This window comes from Zosterops lateralis (genome assembly GCF_965231275.1).
Source record: "Zosterops lateralis genome assembly, chromosome: 1".
Taxonomy (NCBI): Eukaryota; Metazoa; Chordata; class Aves; order Passeriformes; family Zosteropidae; genus Zosterops; species Zosterops lateralis.
Genome location: NC_139762.1, coordinates 10,830,033 through 10,847,040, shown reverse-complemented (window position 1 = coordinate 10,847,040; position 17,008 = coordinate 10,830,033). Strand labels below are relative to the sequence as shown.

Genomic DNA, 17,008 nt, shown 5'->3' with positions numbered 1-17,008 from the left:
AATAGTTTGCCCAGAGAGGTCGTGGAGTCTCCCTCTGGTGATATTCCAGAACCACCTGGACACAATCCTGTGCTGTGTGCTTTGGGATGACCCTGATTGAGCAGGGGGTTGGCCCGGATGACCCACTGGCCATATTCTAATTTCAATAACTGTAGTACATCCATCACCTCTTTGCTGAAAAGAGGTGAGTTAATGAACTGTGATGGAAAGACCGGGAGCAAACACACTGTGCTCCCTTCCAGCCTGACCCACTCTGTGACTCTGAGTTGGTGCCCAGCTGGGTTTCTGCAGGTGAGGGCTCGGACCCTGTGAGTTGGGAACTGGGCATCCTCAAAGCCCTAAAGCACTGCTGTTCTCTGCAGCACTGACCTGTTCTAGGTGAAGTGTATCATGAAACCATCCCTTGTCGTGGCTGATTCACTTTTAATAAAGTTGTGCACAATTACTGCAGGGTAAAAAAACCCCACAAAACTGTAAAAGGGTGCCACTTATCCAGATGCTGGGTATAGGCAGGTATGAAGAACACTTGTATAAATAAATTAAAATGCTAATAATCTTCCCCCAGTGACTAGTACCAGAGCTGATTTCTGCAACAAAGCGCAAGTGGCAGCGCACCAAACACACCTGGAATGAGCTCGATGGTTGCCTGCAGGGAAGGTGTGTGCCATTTCACAGCAAATATTTACAACCCATTAACACGTGCAATTTAAAACACCAAGTGAAAATTCCTCTGGGTTCTTTTAATTTTGTTCCTGATTTTCAGAGTGGAAAAAAAAAAGTTAGTATGTAACTGCTACTGCTAATATTGATGATTTTGGAAAACTGACTACGGAGTGAGGAGAAAAAAGCAAAGGAAGAGGCGTTTCTGCATTTGAGAAACATTCTTGCCATAGTTCAATGGGAGTTTGTGGCTGACTTCAAAGACATAAAATTTAACCCCTTATAGTTGGCCTTAAATAGTCAGTTGACAAGTACACACAAACCTGTGTTACCTTGCCTCTTATTCATATTTCCAAAATAAATTAAGAAAGCTGTAAAAGTTTTCACTTGTCCAAATTGTGAAATTGGATAAATATAAATATAAAATTCACCTTTTTTGGCTATATAAAAATTCACTTTTTATATGGCAGAAAATTAAATCAAGCATGCACTTATGTGCAAAAACCCCTCATCTTGATATTTTCTTGGAAAAAACCAAAACAAATGAAGCACGCACATGCAAACCCAAAAAAAAAAAAAAAAAAAAAAAAAAAAAAAAAAAAAAAAAAAAAGCCCAAACACACCTTTAAATGTAAGTATGACTTTTAAGGGCTAAATTACATCCACTAAATATAAACATCTATGGATACTAAAATATTTATCAGCCTTTTATGGATTATTTATCTGCTTTTGGCAGAACAATAATAATCTATAAGCACCTGATTTGGGGCAACCCCTGTTACCAACACAGGCTGTGGGATGAGCAGATTGAGAACAGCCCTCACCCATGACACTCACAGTCCAGAAAATCCAAACCTGTCCTGGGCTGCATCCAGAGCCCCCTGGGCAGCAGGGGAGGGAGGGAATTCTGTCCCTCTGCTCTGCTCTGGTAAGACCCCAACCAGAATATTGCGTCCAACTCTGGGGTGCTCAGAAGAAGAAAGTCATGGACCTCCTGCAGTGAGCCCAAAGGAAGCCACCAAGATGATCAGAGGGATGGAGCACCTCTCCTACAAGGAAAGTCAGAGAGAATTGGAATTGTTCAGCCTGGAGAAGAGAAGGTTTTGGTGAAATTTAATTGTGGCCTTCCAGTACCTGAGGGGAGCCTGCAAGAAAGCTGGAGAGGGACTTTTTACAAGGTCATGTGGTGACAGGACAAGGGGGAGTGCATGCAAACTAAAAGAAAGTGGGTTTAGATCAGATATTGAGAAAAAATTCTTTACTGTGAGGGTGGTGAGTCACTGGAACAGATTGCCCAGAGAATTTGTGGCTGCCCCATCTCTGGCAGTGTTCAGGGCCAGGTTGGACGGAGCTCTGAGCAACCTGGACTAGTAGAATATGTCCATGCCCAAGTTGGAACTAGATGATCTTAAAGGTCCCGTCCAACCCAAACTTTCCTATAATTCTATTATTTTATATTTTCTTCCCCAAACAAGTAACATTAGGCATAAAAGTGGTCTTAGATTAACTCAAAGAGCTCTCTAGCCATAGTGGTGACAGTGTTATAAATACATGGAACTAGGCATCTGTTTAGGAAGGGATCTCTACAGAAATGTTGTCCTATGTATAGAGACTGAAGGACAAAACAACCTTTAGACTGAATTTATTTTTAACAATACAGCAAACACAAATAACTAAGTAATCAAATGTGACAGTGATACCAAAAACTGGATAGAAAAAGCAGCTTTCTTTCAAGTTCTGTTTCTCTTGTCTACTCTTTAGCACATGCATATGCAAAACAATTTAAAATATTAGTTTTGGCTGCTAATAGCTTTTAGCCCTATGATAGTATACTAGTCAGGCATCTCTAAGACAAGACAAAAAAAAAAAAAAAACCAGATGTGGGAAAGCACCACTAGAGGGTTTGGAAAGAACTTTTCAAACCTTAAACCTAGGGCTCAAACTGAAGTTTAACTGCTGCATGAGAATACAAGAGCAGCACCTTTGGAATAACAATACTAGAATTTGTGCATGCTTAAATGTATCCACCATTCATTAAAATAAACTATAATGTGTCACCAATGTAGTGGAGAAAATTAATATAGCAGTGGTTTGACTGCTTTTATAAAATGTGTGTTAGACTCAAGTGAATACAGGCAATAAAATGACACATATCTGTTGTGTAAAGCCAGCATAAAAGGATGCCCTAGATTTTCTTCCCAAGAAAAGTGTTGTAAACAAAGGGTTTGGTAGCTCTGAGAATTTTACTACAGTTTCAGCATCTACATGTTTTTTTCTTGTCCGGCTTGGTACATATATCTCCTTCTCCACCTGCACTATTATCTGACAAACTGGAAGATATAATAGCACAGCTTTTTATATTCTGTAGTAATAAACTTTTTTTGTTTATTTGTTTTTATCTTCCAATGTTCCTCTAAGCCTGTGAAGCAATATTGCATTTTACTTCACCTCTGTGGAATGGCACATCACAGTATTATACCAAAAAGTTACCGAAAATATTACCCTCAGAGGGACAATAGGACAAGATGGCAACTTTCCACCAGGCCTAAAAATCATGACTCTTCTATTATTAAGAAAAAACTCACTTTTTTTTAATTATTTTTTTTTATTTTGTATGAAGAAAGGAACTTGTTAGAATTTAGGCTTTATAGGACCCCCTTTTTTTTAAAAAAAACCCCACTTTTTACTGAGGCCTTTTGAAGATAAGAAAAAAATTTAAATATTTCTATCAGCAGACAAGCATAAATAACCCTCCACACAGTGTCAAAATGCTTTTAGACATTAGTTCTCCAGATTCATAAGTAGAAACAACAAAAATGTGAATCTCTCCAGTAAAGTTTGTGTCTTTAGTTTTGAACTTTTAAGAATCCAACAAGGGCAAAAAAAGGAGAATATAATTATTGTGAAAACTTGTTAAGAAACAAATTTTATGGAAACTATTTCTGTCTTCAGGAACAATAAATATTTGAGGATCTTGCCATGAGAGTACAGTTTATGCATTCAGTGAAACTGAAGCCAGCCTGGGTGATAGCAGGGATCAGACATACATAGTTTTTCTCCAAACAACAGAAGCTCAGGTATGTTAGAGTCTTTTGACTCTTCTTTGTGCTATATATTAGATAATTTGAAGCAGGAAAAGAATATTTGTGGTCTGTACTAGATAATCTGGAGCAAGTTGAGACAGCTGCATAAAATCAAACACAGAAGCAGAGAGTATTCCATCATGAGAATCTTCTAGGATAAAATTGCATGTAAATTATATTTTCATTAATAATTCAAAAATTTAAAGGATAAAGTTCCTCAGCAAAAATTCTCAGATTTCTATTCAATAAAGATTTCTCTTTAATAGCTCAGAAGTCTAGAGAGAACCATTAGACTGCAATAACGCTGCTGGTAAAATAAGGTGTAATACCACATATTGTCCTCCAGGGAAATAAACTATTACTGAAAATGGTCATGAAGTATCAATTAAAATTGCTTCCAAAACAGGTTTTCGTGTGTGAAATCCAAAGAAGCCGGGAAAACTTAGATTTCCTTTTTTGCCACGTAAATTGAATTTTCCCAATTTTTCTCATTGTCAAAAATGATGTACAAACAAGATCTTTTGAGGTGTTTTTCTGGAGAATAGTGCTGGTACTTACTGGAAAAAAATCTTCATGGCAAACTGATGGTGATGCAATATAAAGATAAACATAGGAAGACATTACTTTGCAATGAAAGCTATGGCATTTGAAAGAGCAAAAAGGAGAAGCAAACAGATATGGCTACGAATGGGTATAAAGGAATGCTGCAAAGAAAAAATATTAATTAAAATTCTAATAATGCAACAGGCCTAAAAAAGGCAGGATGTAAAAAGAATAAATGTTACTAAATGAAATAAATATAATCAGCTGTGTAGGTGATAAAATTGATTATAGGATACTTAGGGAGAAGCCAGAGCGATCTCTGGGCCATAAGTGATTATCTTCAGGAGATCCTCCTGCACAAAAGACTACATTTTTAAATATTAAAATATAGGATCAGGAAATATGTGAATTAACATTTCCGATATTAGAATAAACAAATAACTAGTGTTTATCTAGAAAATTTTATTAAAAAATGTATAATGGAGTACCTAACCCTAATATATCCCCTAGCAGGAGCTTTTATATCTTGATTTTAACAAGACTCTTTTGTCTCCATTACAACAATGGCTATGCTAATTTCATACCACCCAGTTTCTTCATCAAAATATTGTGTGGGCCCAAGTGAGTTATCTACAGAAGTTCTCAGAAGTCAGCGGTAACCTCTTTATCAGAACTTCCTCTTGATGTTCCAGATAAATGTTATCAAAATCATGCTACAAGATCTTACTCCTGTTTTCCTATTTGATTGGCACATAATCACCCACTTTTAGTTCTGATTAATCAAACTTCCACATCGATTAATGATTAATGAATTACTCTGCACAAGATCAGTGCTAGGCTGCCTGGTCTACAATTACATTACGTTTGTCATCCTAAGTTATCCTACAAGATCAATTTTTATTTCCTGTGGTGTTTCTCCATTGTATTAAATTTGACTGTTTGGGGTACTCCTCTAAATTCTATATCCATCTCATTTTCAAAATACACACTGGACATACGTGAAAGCAGAATAATATGTAGCTTATGGTAAAGTGTTACTTGCCAAATATCACATTATTCAACCACTTTTTTCCCTCTCATTTTGAATTTTAATTTGTGGTACAGCTGTATTCTGACTCAGGCACTGTGAGGCCGGATAGAGAAATAAAATGGACAATGGACTCCAAGGCTGAGAACAAAAGACTTGAAAAAATGAGAAACTATTAATAGTGTTGGTTGTAATGGAGGGAGCCAACATACAATGTGGCCATTTGTACCAGGAGTTACTGAAACTTAGGAGTGAGTGACATTAAAGTCACACTATAAGCAGAGTAAGTTATTAGAAGAGGAATTCAATAAATGCAAAAAAATCACTCAGATTTACTGCAGTTAATTCCATTGGTGTCCAAAGGGGTCACAGCATCATATTTGATACTCTCAATTTAAGGTCACAAGCTTTCTTAGGGTCTTATGGTGCTTTTCAGTTCCTTCATGGTTACAGCCTGCAGGTGTTTTCAGTTCTCTAGAAGACCCAAAGTAAATTATAATTTCAAAGTTTGGATTACCACCTAGTTGTAAATCACTGATTTTTTTACATCTTTTTGTATAATGTGGTTGTTCTGAATATTCATCCTGAGTAATCTAAATACACAGATGGGGAACATACAGCGTCAGTGGTAAAGAGGAAGTAAAGAAGAGCAGGAGTCTATGGCCAGAAAGTGTTTCAGCTTAGAATGGTCAGTTGAGTCTGATGGAAGGCATGCAGGGATTTTGGAAAGATGAGAAAACATTCGGTTGTCAAAAACCGGATTATTTTCCAATTCTGCTGTGCCACACTAAACAAACAACTTTTCCTTTGATGCCATTGCCTTTTTGACCTTCCCGTTCTCTGGATAATTGAGATGAGGTTACTTTCACTTCCTAAGAAAATGAAGCTTATACAGCTTTCCTATTTGTCCATTTTTGTGTGTTTTTGTAACTTTTCAGCCTATTGCCTAAAGTCATTCTCCCCTCTTCACTGCCTGCAAATATTGAGTCTCAAAGTCCTACACATTTTGTGAAAATTGGCATCTGAAGAGAGGAGAAAGGACCCTCATTCCCACTAAGTGAAACGTTAGCTATTTAAAAATAAAATATTAAAAAGGAAAAAACGAACAAACAAACAAACAAACAAAAACAAACCAAAAAACAAAACCCAAACAGCCCAACAAACAAACCAACCCCCTCCCCCGCCCCCCAGCAACAAAATAAACCAAACTCCTGTTAAATGCGGAGTTTAATCTGTGTGTACAGCAAACCGATTAGGACACAGCTGAGGGCCAGCAACAGCTGCCTCTTACGAAACTGGTGGGTACACTAAAGTTATTTGAAAAGGTAAAGGAATGATAAGAGGGATGGTGCGGGAACCAGGTCTTAAAGGGATACAGGACACAAACCCGTTATAAAATCAGCTTTTTCGGTTTAACAAATCCCCAGACAGTGGGTGCCACCTGCGGTACTCGTGTGTGTTAACAGGATGACAGAGGAGGCAGCTTTATGTGAGGATGTGTGAGCAAAGCTCCAGGAAACACCTGTTGTACCTAAGGCGCGAGTGACCAGCTCTGGTTCCACTGAGACATTGATCAGTCCCTCCTTTAGTAATACCCATCAACAGGGAAAAAAGCGAGACACGAAGGTTGTTATGGAGAAGGGCGTAACAGGCAGAAACCGACCAGCCGCGTACGTGACTGAAGAGATTGGGAGACGGTGCGGTTTGCCCGTGAGGAAGCGCACACACGCCTTGGCACGCTGGTCCTGCTCCTGCCACCCACCAAGAGCCCCTTTTCCCGGCGGTGGCCCCAGAGCCGCTCCCCTTCCCGCATTCCCGGGGGCCGCACAGCGACGGCCCCGAGCGCGGCCGGGCTGGGGGAGCCCGAGCGGACGCGGCTCCCGGCGATCCCGCGCTCCCCGGGCAGGCCTGCGAGGGAGGGATGAGCCAGCGGCGGAGGGGAGGGGAAGAGGCTGCCCGGGGCGGGGGAGGCGGCGGGAGAGGCGTTCGTGCGGCGGCCAGGCGCCAATAGCGGCGGCGGGGCCGAGCCGCCTCCTCCTCCCGGCGGCAGCGGCGGCGCTCGGCGCTCGGCGCTCGGAGCTGGGCCGGCCGAGCCCGGAAGCGGCGGCGGGTGGTGCCGGAGCGCGGGGAGCGGGGCCGGCCCGGGATGCGAGGAGGCGCCGCCGCCGCCCTGCCCCCTGCCCGCTCGCAGCCAGCGCCCGAGGAGGAGGAGGAGCGGCGGGAGGAGCGGCAGCCGCAGCAGTAGGAGCCGCCGCTGCGGTAGCATGAGCGGGGCAGGCGCCAAGCAGCCCCCCGGAGCGGAGTCCGCCGCCGATCCCCCCGCGGAGAGCGCGGCGCCCGCGGAGCCCGTGCCGGAGTCGCCTCCACCGCTGCTGAGCGTGGACGTGACGGGATTGGTGTCGCAGTTTGCGAGGAGCTTCGTGCTGATCTTCCCCGTGTATGTGCTGGGCTACCTGGGGCTGAGCTTCAGCTGGGTGCTCATCGCCCTGTGCGGGCTCTTCTGGATCCGCCGGCACCGCGGCGGCAAGAGCTCCCGCCTGGGCCGGGCGCTCGCCTTCCTGGAGGACGAGGAGGAGGCGGTGCGGCTCAGCGTCTCCACCGCGGATCTGCCTGCGTGGGTGAGTGGCCAACACCCTTCGGCGCTGCCGCGGGCACCCGCGCCCGGCGGGCCGGGGCCTGTCACCTCCCCGGGAGCTGCGTGACACCCGGCCCGGCCGCGGTGCCCCCGCCCCGGCACAAGGGCTGCGCCACAGGCCGGAGGCCGGAGCCTCGGAGCCCCGGAGCCGGCCTGCCCGGAGAGGTGAGGGCATCGCATCTCCCGCGCCCCGCGGCTGCTCGTCCCGGCCCGCCGGCCCCTTCCGAGGCGGTGAGCGGCGGGTCCCTTCCCTCCCGTTCTCCCTTCGCCGGGGTGGCCTGTCCGTGTCCCGCCGCCCGCTCCGGGGCGGTGACAGCCCGAGCCTGCCCTGGCCGGGGCTCCCCTCGCAGAAATAAACTTTACTGCAGCCTTTGGGTTTCTTTGCCTTCAGGTGCCGGTGACGCGCACGGCTCGGTTCTGGCGCGGATGTCGCGGCTGGGGCCGTTCCTTACAGAGTTGAGATGGGAAGGAAGTAGAGTGGGACTCTCTAGTGCGGTTGGGTCTTTCAGTAGAGTGTCACCAAATGGGGCATGAACCAGAAGTGGGGTGGTGTTTCTGAGTGGTTTCAGGGCTGTGACACGAGGACTAAGGTACAGGGGCTTTGGTGGCTTTATTTGTACATTGATGTGGAAAAGGCTTTCTCTGAATCTTCCTTTGAAAGTTTTACGCTTTCTGCGAGGTCTTCAGAACTAACGTTACTTAATTTTTTTTTTCTTAAATCCAGCTTCAGAGTCGAATACGTTTTGTTTGTCCAGCTTCAAAGTTGAATAGCTTTTGTTTGTAATTTCTGCTTTGGAGGATTAATGATGTTTTTGATGCAGCTGCCATTGCCAGTTGCATCCAGATCCAGTGTCCATCCAAGGCCTCCCTGTGCCCTGCTCTGCCCTGTGATGTGCTGTGCAGAGCTTGCTGCTCTCTTAGTGCCCATACCCGAAGTCTTGAGGGTTTCTGCTGATTTCTTTCCCTGAGATTCCTTTATTGGCTGCTCTGTGCTCTTGACCTTTAGTCACTCACATCTCACCTGGAGACTCGCTGCAGTGACTGTGCATCCAGCAGTATGGAGATGATAAGAGTCCAGGTAGCTGTTTTCGTGTGATCAGATTGCAATACCTGATATGGCCTGTTCTAGCTCTACTAAGGAAGTTATAGGAGAGAATAGAGTGGGTAGGTGTGAGACTGGAGTCTTTTACTCCTCTTTCATTGTATCTTTTGCCAAAGTTCTGGTGGAAGATTGTGATAAAAACGAGTACAGTGTACAGGAGATTTTACCTCTTGAAGCAGAGATGTGAATCTCAAATAATGTAGTTAATAGCTCTTACATCACCTGTGGTTTTTCCTGTAATCACACAGCAGTATAATGGAAGTGTTCTGACGATGCATTTAAAATGGATCAATTGAAGCCAGATTTGTAGTGGAGGCTTGTATATAGTAACAATCTGCTGGTAGCTAAGCTGTAGATATTCAAGCCTAGTGCTGTGTGTAAGTTTTATTTTAAGTCGCAGTTCGTTACCTTTGATAAAATGGCAATTAATTTTTGTGTGGAGCTGCCCAAATAACTTAAGATTTAGAAAGGGGCCTCCTGACTGAAGTTATAGGCAAAAAAATTGAGTGCTGGCTGCAAGCACCTGCAGGTATCCTGTGGCATTGTGAGAAAGCAGCTGATCAGTGTGCAGAGTTTCCCATAACTGTGACCTTCTCACACACCAGTTGGCAAATGGTGTATTTTTGTTATTTTTTCCTCCCTCTTTATCCATGTTCTGAAATTTTAAAGATCTGGGTTCTTTCTGCTGATGTATTTGCTATGTTCTGGAAGCATCCTTCTTTCAAATAAAAGTAACTTCCAGAATAAATGTAATCTGCATGTAAAACTGAAGACCTGTGTGAATAAAAAGTGGTTTTCAGTGTCTGCTGTCACAGTCCTTAAGGTTTATGTGAGTATTATACTGCTTCCATAATACATCTTGAAAAACTGTTGTTGTTCTTCCTTCTGCATTATGTATATTTTCCTGGAGATTTATGAATTTCAGTCATACTTGAAATAACAGCTGCTGGATGGAACCTGACATCTCTCATAGGGATCAGCTTGATCCCTCTCAGTGTGAACTCTAACCTGAAGTATATTCTGTTGGTTTCTAATTATGGAAATAAGTTTTAAATTGCTTGAGTAGGACAATGCTGTGTTTTAAATATAGGAAACTTTGTACTCTTCTGGGACTGATACTGAGGTGTAGTAAACCATTTTTCAACTAAATTTATGTGGTATCTCAAAGATTTATTTGACCTGTGGTATCTTCCTGTCCCCTTGATTGGAAAAGTGCTTTAGCTTTGTGTATTAGGTATGATTCCTTTTCCCCACACACCTTGGTATTTTCTGTTGCTTTAGTGGTTGATATTAAGTACTCAGTAATACTGCATTGAATTATTTATTTTTTTAAAGTAATTATTTCAGGAGAATGTTTTTCTCCTGGCAATATGCTCAGTTACAGTTTGAAGATGATACTGTTGTGCCACCACACTAGATAGGGTTGTAATGTTAATTATTAGTTTCCTAAATTAGATTTACTTCTTCCATGAGCAGGTGGTTATATATCAGGAATATTCTGTACTGTTCGTGTAAAATGAATTAATTCAACATGAACACAAGTTTTGTTACTTAAAATGTCAACACAGAATTAACTACAAATAAGTATGCACTGAAAAATGCTGCATTTACTGTTTTAAAAAAATGAGATCTGTACTCATAGACTTGCTAACATGTAGTTCTAGCTGTGCTGGGTGTTTGAAAGGTGTCAGGGATTACATGGGGTAGGAGGGAGCAGAGGTGGGTGCTTTTCCAAGTAATTTAGAATTAGGCAGCAGAACTTAGAGTGAGAAAGAGCTGGAGATCAAAATTGTCTTTAAATAAAGACATTTTAAAAAATGAAAAGGTCTTTAGAGAAAGACATTTCCCCATTATCTGCACCATTTTTATACACCATATGTATTTTATACTGGAATGAATGTAATTTAGATACAAATGTATGTAAGGAAAGCGGCAATTTAAGCATCACTACATAGAGGAGCAAAAGTAGGAAACTAGGACTCTTAAGTTGTTAAAGGCTAGGTATCGTGTTACCTTTTATTTTAAAAACGATAATGGAATTTAATAATCTAAGAAGTATAACAAATTTACTTTGTTCTCTCTCAGATCAGCCGAAAAAGTTAATCTAATTTTTCCATTTTAGCAGTGGTTCTTGTTGCTCAATGCCACTTTCATAATGTGCCAACATATTATATTCAACATGTTTTTGGATTAGTGAAACTTTGTCTCCTGTTTTCTTCAATATAGAGATAAAAAGCCATGCTGAAATTTTTTTCCCCAGATTAAATGTAAATTTGGCCTGGTACCAAGAGCTGTATCTCTATGCAGCCTGTCAACAATCAGCAGGTGACCAAAATGGGAACAAATCTTAGCATTTTTGAAGACTGGATTCTGAAAGCAGATTTAGACTTTTTTTTTTTGTATTCCTAAGTATGTATTATACAGAAACTGAAATACCGTATGTGATTGTAATAAAAGTGACGTGCTGGAACATTAATCACAAGCCTGCTGTGCTGTTTTGGGTCCTACGCACTTGCTTAAATTTCTGCTCTAGTTTGGAGTGATTTTTTTGTTCTTGTTTTATTTTCTCATCTACTTAAGAAAGAGGAAAAAGCCTATCTAAATAGGCGCCATCACCTTTTTAATTAAACTTATTTGGAGTACTATTGTAAAGAAATCTGGTAGGTCTTCTTTCTCATGGGAAGCTCTATGAAGTTTTTGCAGATTGTGAGTATTGTGGGTCTCCACTGAAGTGCTGTACCACTGCTACACCTAAAGAAAGGAGATAATGTCCAATTATATGATTAGAGCAACAAAGGCTTTGTTTTTTACTGCTATTGGAAAGGCAGAGCCAGTTTGTGGAAGAAAAGTAGTTCAATAGCTCTAACTGCAGAACACACCTGTACTGAGTGACATTTGCAGAGAGGGTTAAGGAGGGTGTGCTCTTGTGTATATTTGATGTGAAGATTTCTTGATGACACAGAATCAAACCTGCTTACTAGATCTTAGATAGACGGTTCGGTGCAGGAGTCTCTCCCTGCTGTTGGATGTTATGTACTCAGTAAACCTGATAAACTGGTGGACTTCTGCAATACAGTTTGTGTTATTTGCTACAGAAGAAAAAGATATTTCTCTTCTTGTTACACGTTTGGTTACTGCTGTATTGCTGCAGCTGTAGGAACTGTAGGAGGGTTTTTCTGCAGCATATGAAATTTAAAGACACTGAGACGTGACACATTGTTCTGATCCATTCTCCAATTTAGTTGAGCATGTTAGGTGGAATTTAAAAAGGAGTGATTTATAAGAAAAGTTACTCCCGTTTACAGTAACTTTGTGTTAAGCAGCATCTAATCAGTTTGGGTGGTGAGTGCAGGTGGCCACTGCTCCGGGCTGCCAGCCTGTACCTGAAAGGGTGAAGGGGTGTGAGTAAGAATAGAAACATGTGAGTATTTAACAACTGAGCTCTCTGTCCTTCTTTTGCCTGATTATTTTTCATTTTAAACTGTGCTCTGTTCTAGCTGATTCATAGTATATGAATATGCAGATATGTGTATTGTGGCTTGTGTGTGTTTTTGTGGTTGGGCTTTCTTCTTAAAGGAAGAAGTTTAATTTGGTTCAGTATAACTTCTTGAAATTTTGGTAACCTGAGTGACATCCAAAGAGTACCCCATAGTTGGGAGAAATGTAAATGATAGATTTGGGAATGGTGAACCAAAGGGGAGAAAAAAGATATTGGACAATTGGTCCTATCTCTGTTTTTCAGTTTTCAGGCTGAGTCTGTTAAAGCTATGCTGAGATGGTGTCTGTCTCAAAACACCTTCTCTCACCTAAAATGTGGTGAGCCTCACAATGTGATTCATATATAAAGATCCCTTTCCAAAATATTTATGGTAGAAACTCACATGTTGAGTTGCTGTTTATGAACATGATATTAAACTACTGAAGAAGAACATCAGCCTGAAAGTATTAGTACTCAAACCTCTTGAACTCTTTGTAGGTGACACAGGCTTTCTAAATATATATGTGTAATACATTCTTTTATCATCTAACAAATTATTATTACATAAAAAATCCTGCTGATTTTTGGGACTACTGTAAGTGTTCTTTATGTTAAAAACATATAAATATGTTAGTCTGTTTGTCTGAATAAATAAGGAAGATGTGTACAGGTCTCTTCAGTTTTGTTTGCTTGTTTGGTATTTTTTAATTTTGCATTTTAGTCTGCATTTTTTAATTTGCATTTTAGTGTTGTTTCCATGTTTAAGTGCCTTTACATATAAGGATTGGCTCATCTTTAACCATATTAGAACTTGCAGGAGTCAGATCTTGTCTGTAGAGACTGAGGTTTTGTGGAAGAAAAAGAAATCTAGGATGACAGTCAACCTTTTCTGCCTCTTCTATAAGATTCTTCTCACTTTAAACTACAACTGCTTTTTGAGATTGTTGGCATATCATAGTGTGGTGGGTTATGCAATCTAAGATTTTTTAATTTATTTTTAACATGAGAGCTTTCTGGGAAAGAAAGTTGAATCAGGATTTTTGTCAAAACATTTTCATTGTAGTTTATAGTAATGAAAGCCTGTTTTATACATTTGAAGTGTTCAAAACAGTTCCTTGGTGTCCTGGTCTTTTTCTTCAAAATTAAAGAAGTGGTGGCATGTTGTTTCTGGTAAGATAAAGTTCTTGGACTAAAACTTTAATATAAACCAAATTATTTATCTTCCATTTCTCAATTCATCTCTAGTTCTCTAGTTGCTGAAATTGCCTTTGTCATAACTTCCTTTGAGCTTTGCTGGCCATATACCAGTACTGAATCTGTTTTTTTTTTCAAAAAAACCACTTTCTTTCAAATAATAGCAAGTTTAAAAAAAAAAAAAAAGGCGCTAATTTCTGAGTATCCTCTGTAGTGTCTGAAATGAGTTTGTCAGAGTCTTACAACTGTACATAAGGTTCTGAAAGCAAAAGTTAATGATTCTGAATTAATCTGTACCACTGATTTGGTATGTTCTGATTTGTAGATGAAAGGAAATCAGTAAAAGAATATGATTCTTCTGGACGTACTACAGAAATAATAGATTTGGTATGAGACGTTGGCAGTTTAGATACAGAGTTGTTTGACTTGTGGTATCTTATCTTTGTCTTTGCTTTTCTCTACTCCTGGACAATATAAATTGAATCTGATACTACCCTTTGCTAAGGAAGTGGAGAAAGGACACCCCTCCAGCAGCTTTGGAGCTTTCCTATGGCCTGGCAGGGGCCAGTTTCTAAGGGTTGTGTACCAAACTTGAAAGGGCAGCACAGTTTCAAATGCAAGATGTGTAGGGTTACTTTTCCACATTCAGGGTAAATACTGTACCACTTCAAAGAAGAAAATTAAATCCTTATCTTTGGCTGCTGTTTGTGAACACTTAATGAAAATAAAGGATATATAGAGTTGGTGTGTTCAACATAGAATCAGATGTGAATAACACTGGGGAAAGAGTGTTTTGATAAGAATAGGGGGAGTGCTTTTATTTGAAACAACTGTTTGAAATTCAATAAATTCTGAAGCTGAACTGTTTAGAGAAGTCTCAGACTTTATAGTTTGTATAGCTTTTAGATCATATGGCACTTTGATTCTGGGTAAGATTTTTTCAGTTGAATGAGGAAGGAGTTCTGTGAAGTTGAGAAAGAAAATGTTTGATGAGAAACAAGGAGGAGGAATTAAACCAAGAATTTGCTAAAAGTGCGTGAAATGGTGAAACCCAATTGCCAGATTCATGTGTTTGACAGACTTTGTAGTTATCCAAGATAGCATGAACTGATCCAGGACCCTTCTTTGGTTCCATCTGCCGTGCACTAAATGCTTTTCTTGTTTTGTTGGGGGAAAAAAAAAAAAAAAAAAAGGATCTTTCATTTCTTAGATGGTCTAAACTATCTTAAGGAGGCCTTGACCTCTCATAAGCTTCTCTTGGGGCAGGTAGGAAAAGATGATAGTGTAATTAAAAGTACTTGTTTACTTTTTGAAAATAACTAAGTTGAATTTGTTGGGTTTCCTTTCTGGCATGTGCCACATTTTCTCTGTTTCTTAGCTGGCATAATGGATGGATCATAAGGAGTGGAAAGAGGTGGTACGAACTTGCTCCATCAGTTAGGGATGTATCTGATAGCAAGCTTCTACTCCATTGACTGGAATTAGTACAGATTTAAGTTACTTTGTAAAGACCTTATTACAAAAGTGAGGTTCAAGAATTAGGAATCATTTCCTGGCTTTAGGGGCCTGTGTTAAACCAGGACACTAGCCTTAGGAAGTCTCTTCATTTACCTCAGCTTTTCAAGATACTTTTTGATCCCTTGTTCCTTTATAAAGGCCTTATAGTTTCCATCCTAATGTCAGGGTTCAGGTAAGAAGCTGTGTCCCATCTCTTCTTGAATCCCATTAATAAAGTGCCTAAGAGAGGGTGGGAGAGAGGTGTTCCTAAGCTTCTTGCGCGTCATTTGATCCCCATCCCCAGCCTGCTTCGAATGTTTTATTCCCAACAGCTTTACCATGCTTCATGTACCAGTCTTTCAGTCTTTGTTACATTAGTGGAGTTTTTATTTCCTTTCATTTTAAATGGCATGGGATTTTTTGCTTGGTAGTTTGGCTTCATTTTGTTCTCTCTATGTGCTTCCTGTGATTTGAGCAGCAGCGAGAATTTTAAAGCTGCTTTCTACTTGATCCTTATTTAGGATAATTTAAATTTTATTTGTAGGCTCTGCTCTGCATTCCTGCATTCATGCTTGTGGCAGAGAGGATCGGGGGGGTTAGTAAAGGGACTGATTCTGCAGTTTCAAAATGAAGTAAATGTGCACTCCTGACAAAACGGGTGTTCTGCATCCAACTGCACTTCCCAAGTGCCACCTTGTGCCAACATTAGAATTTACTTGGCCAACTAATTGTGAGTTTTCTGCCAAATTGGGTGTTTAGCTGGATGAGTTTCATGAGTTTACTGTGAGACCACACAAGTGCCAGTGCCTACAAAAGGGAGGTGGCGGAAGCCTGTGCTCAGGTTTAAAGTGAGATGGAGCAATGGCCTGCACAAAGAGGCTGCTCTTGGGAAAAGGGTGGCAAATAATGCTGCTGAGGTATCTTTGTGGGGAAGCAAAGTTTGAATGGGAGCTATTTATAATATCAATTTGCATATCTAACTTAGAACATTTTAACAGGTGTGTTAACATATCTAATCATCAGGCAAATAAGCTGTCAGTGTTTTGATTCAGCTTAAAAGTTGACCGTGTTTTTACTGCGTGGTTGGATTGGATGAACTCCAGAAGTCTCTTCTTACCTGAATTGTTCTATCATTTGCCTTTTTCTTTTAAGCTGTCATTTAAATTAGCTTTCAGTCTTCATTTATGGCTTACAAATGATAAGAAATCTTTTCTGCATAGAATGGAAGTATTTGCTTAAATATTAAGTGTACTAGCAAGAAAAACAAAAAGAGTATCTTTAGAGAGGTGTTTTGTTGGAGGTAGTAACACTTTTAAAATAATTTGGATGCCTGTCCGCTAAATAGATTGTCTTAAAAGTTCTGTGCAGCAAATGTTAAAACACACTATTTTTCAAATGGAACTCCTGTTATATAAATAACATTTGTAAGACCAACGTTCCCTTATAATGAGTCATTGCACAAAGTTTTGTCTGCTACACCCTGATGTGACTACAAAATTCTCCTTAAGAGCTGAAAATCTGAACCAGGACTAACGGTTTTCAGCAGAAGCAATCTGGATTTATGTACCATGAAGTTGTTACTATCCTAGAAACACGAAACTAGTTTTACTTGGCTGAAAATAACTGTCATATGACAGACAAGAATTGCATTGTCATTTGGCTGTCCTTATCGTATAGCAGCATGGGTCGAGTTTACATTAGTTCAGTTGCAGCATTTTTACCTGAGAGATTTATATTTGCAATGTAAAGTGCATAACTTTTGGCATCTGTTTATGTGAAAACTTCAGTT

General features: G+C 40.5%; 1 protein-coding gene across 3 annotated transcripts in view; it reads left to right on the top strand.

The window, feature by feature from the left end:
- The first annotated feature begins 7,393 nt into the window (after positions 1–7,393).
- ESYT2 (extended synaptotagmin 2) overlaps positions 7,394–17,008 on the top strand; it is a 78,483-nt gene continuing 68,868 nt past the window's right edge. The window contains exon 1 of one of the 3 annotated variants that reach the window (XM_083860465.1): positions 7,394–7,931. In XM_083860465.1, the coding sequence (XP_083716591.1) occupies positions 7,578–7,931 (354 nt within the window). In that variant the 5' untranslated portion in view covers positions 7,394–7,577. The remainder of the gene's footprint in view (positions 7,932–17,008) is intronic. The other 2 variants (XM_083860463.1, XM_083860464.1) reach the window with 2 other exon arrangements.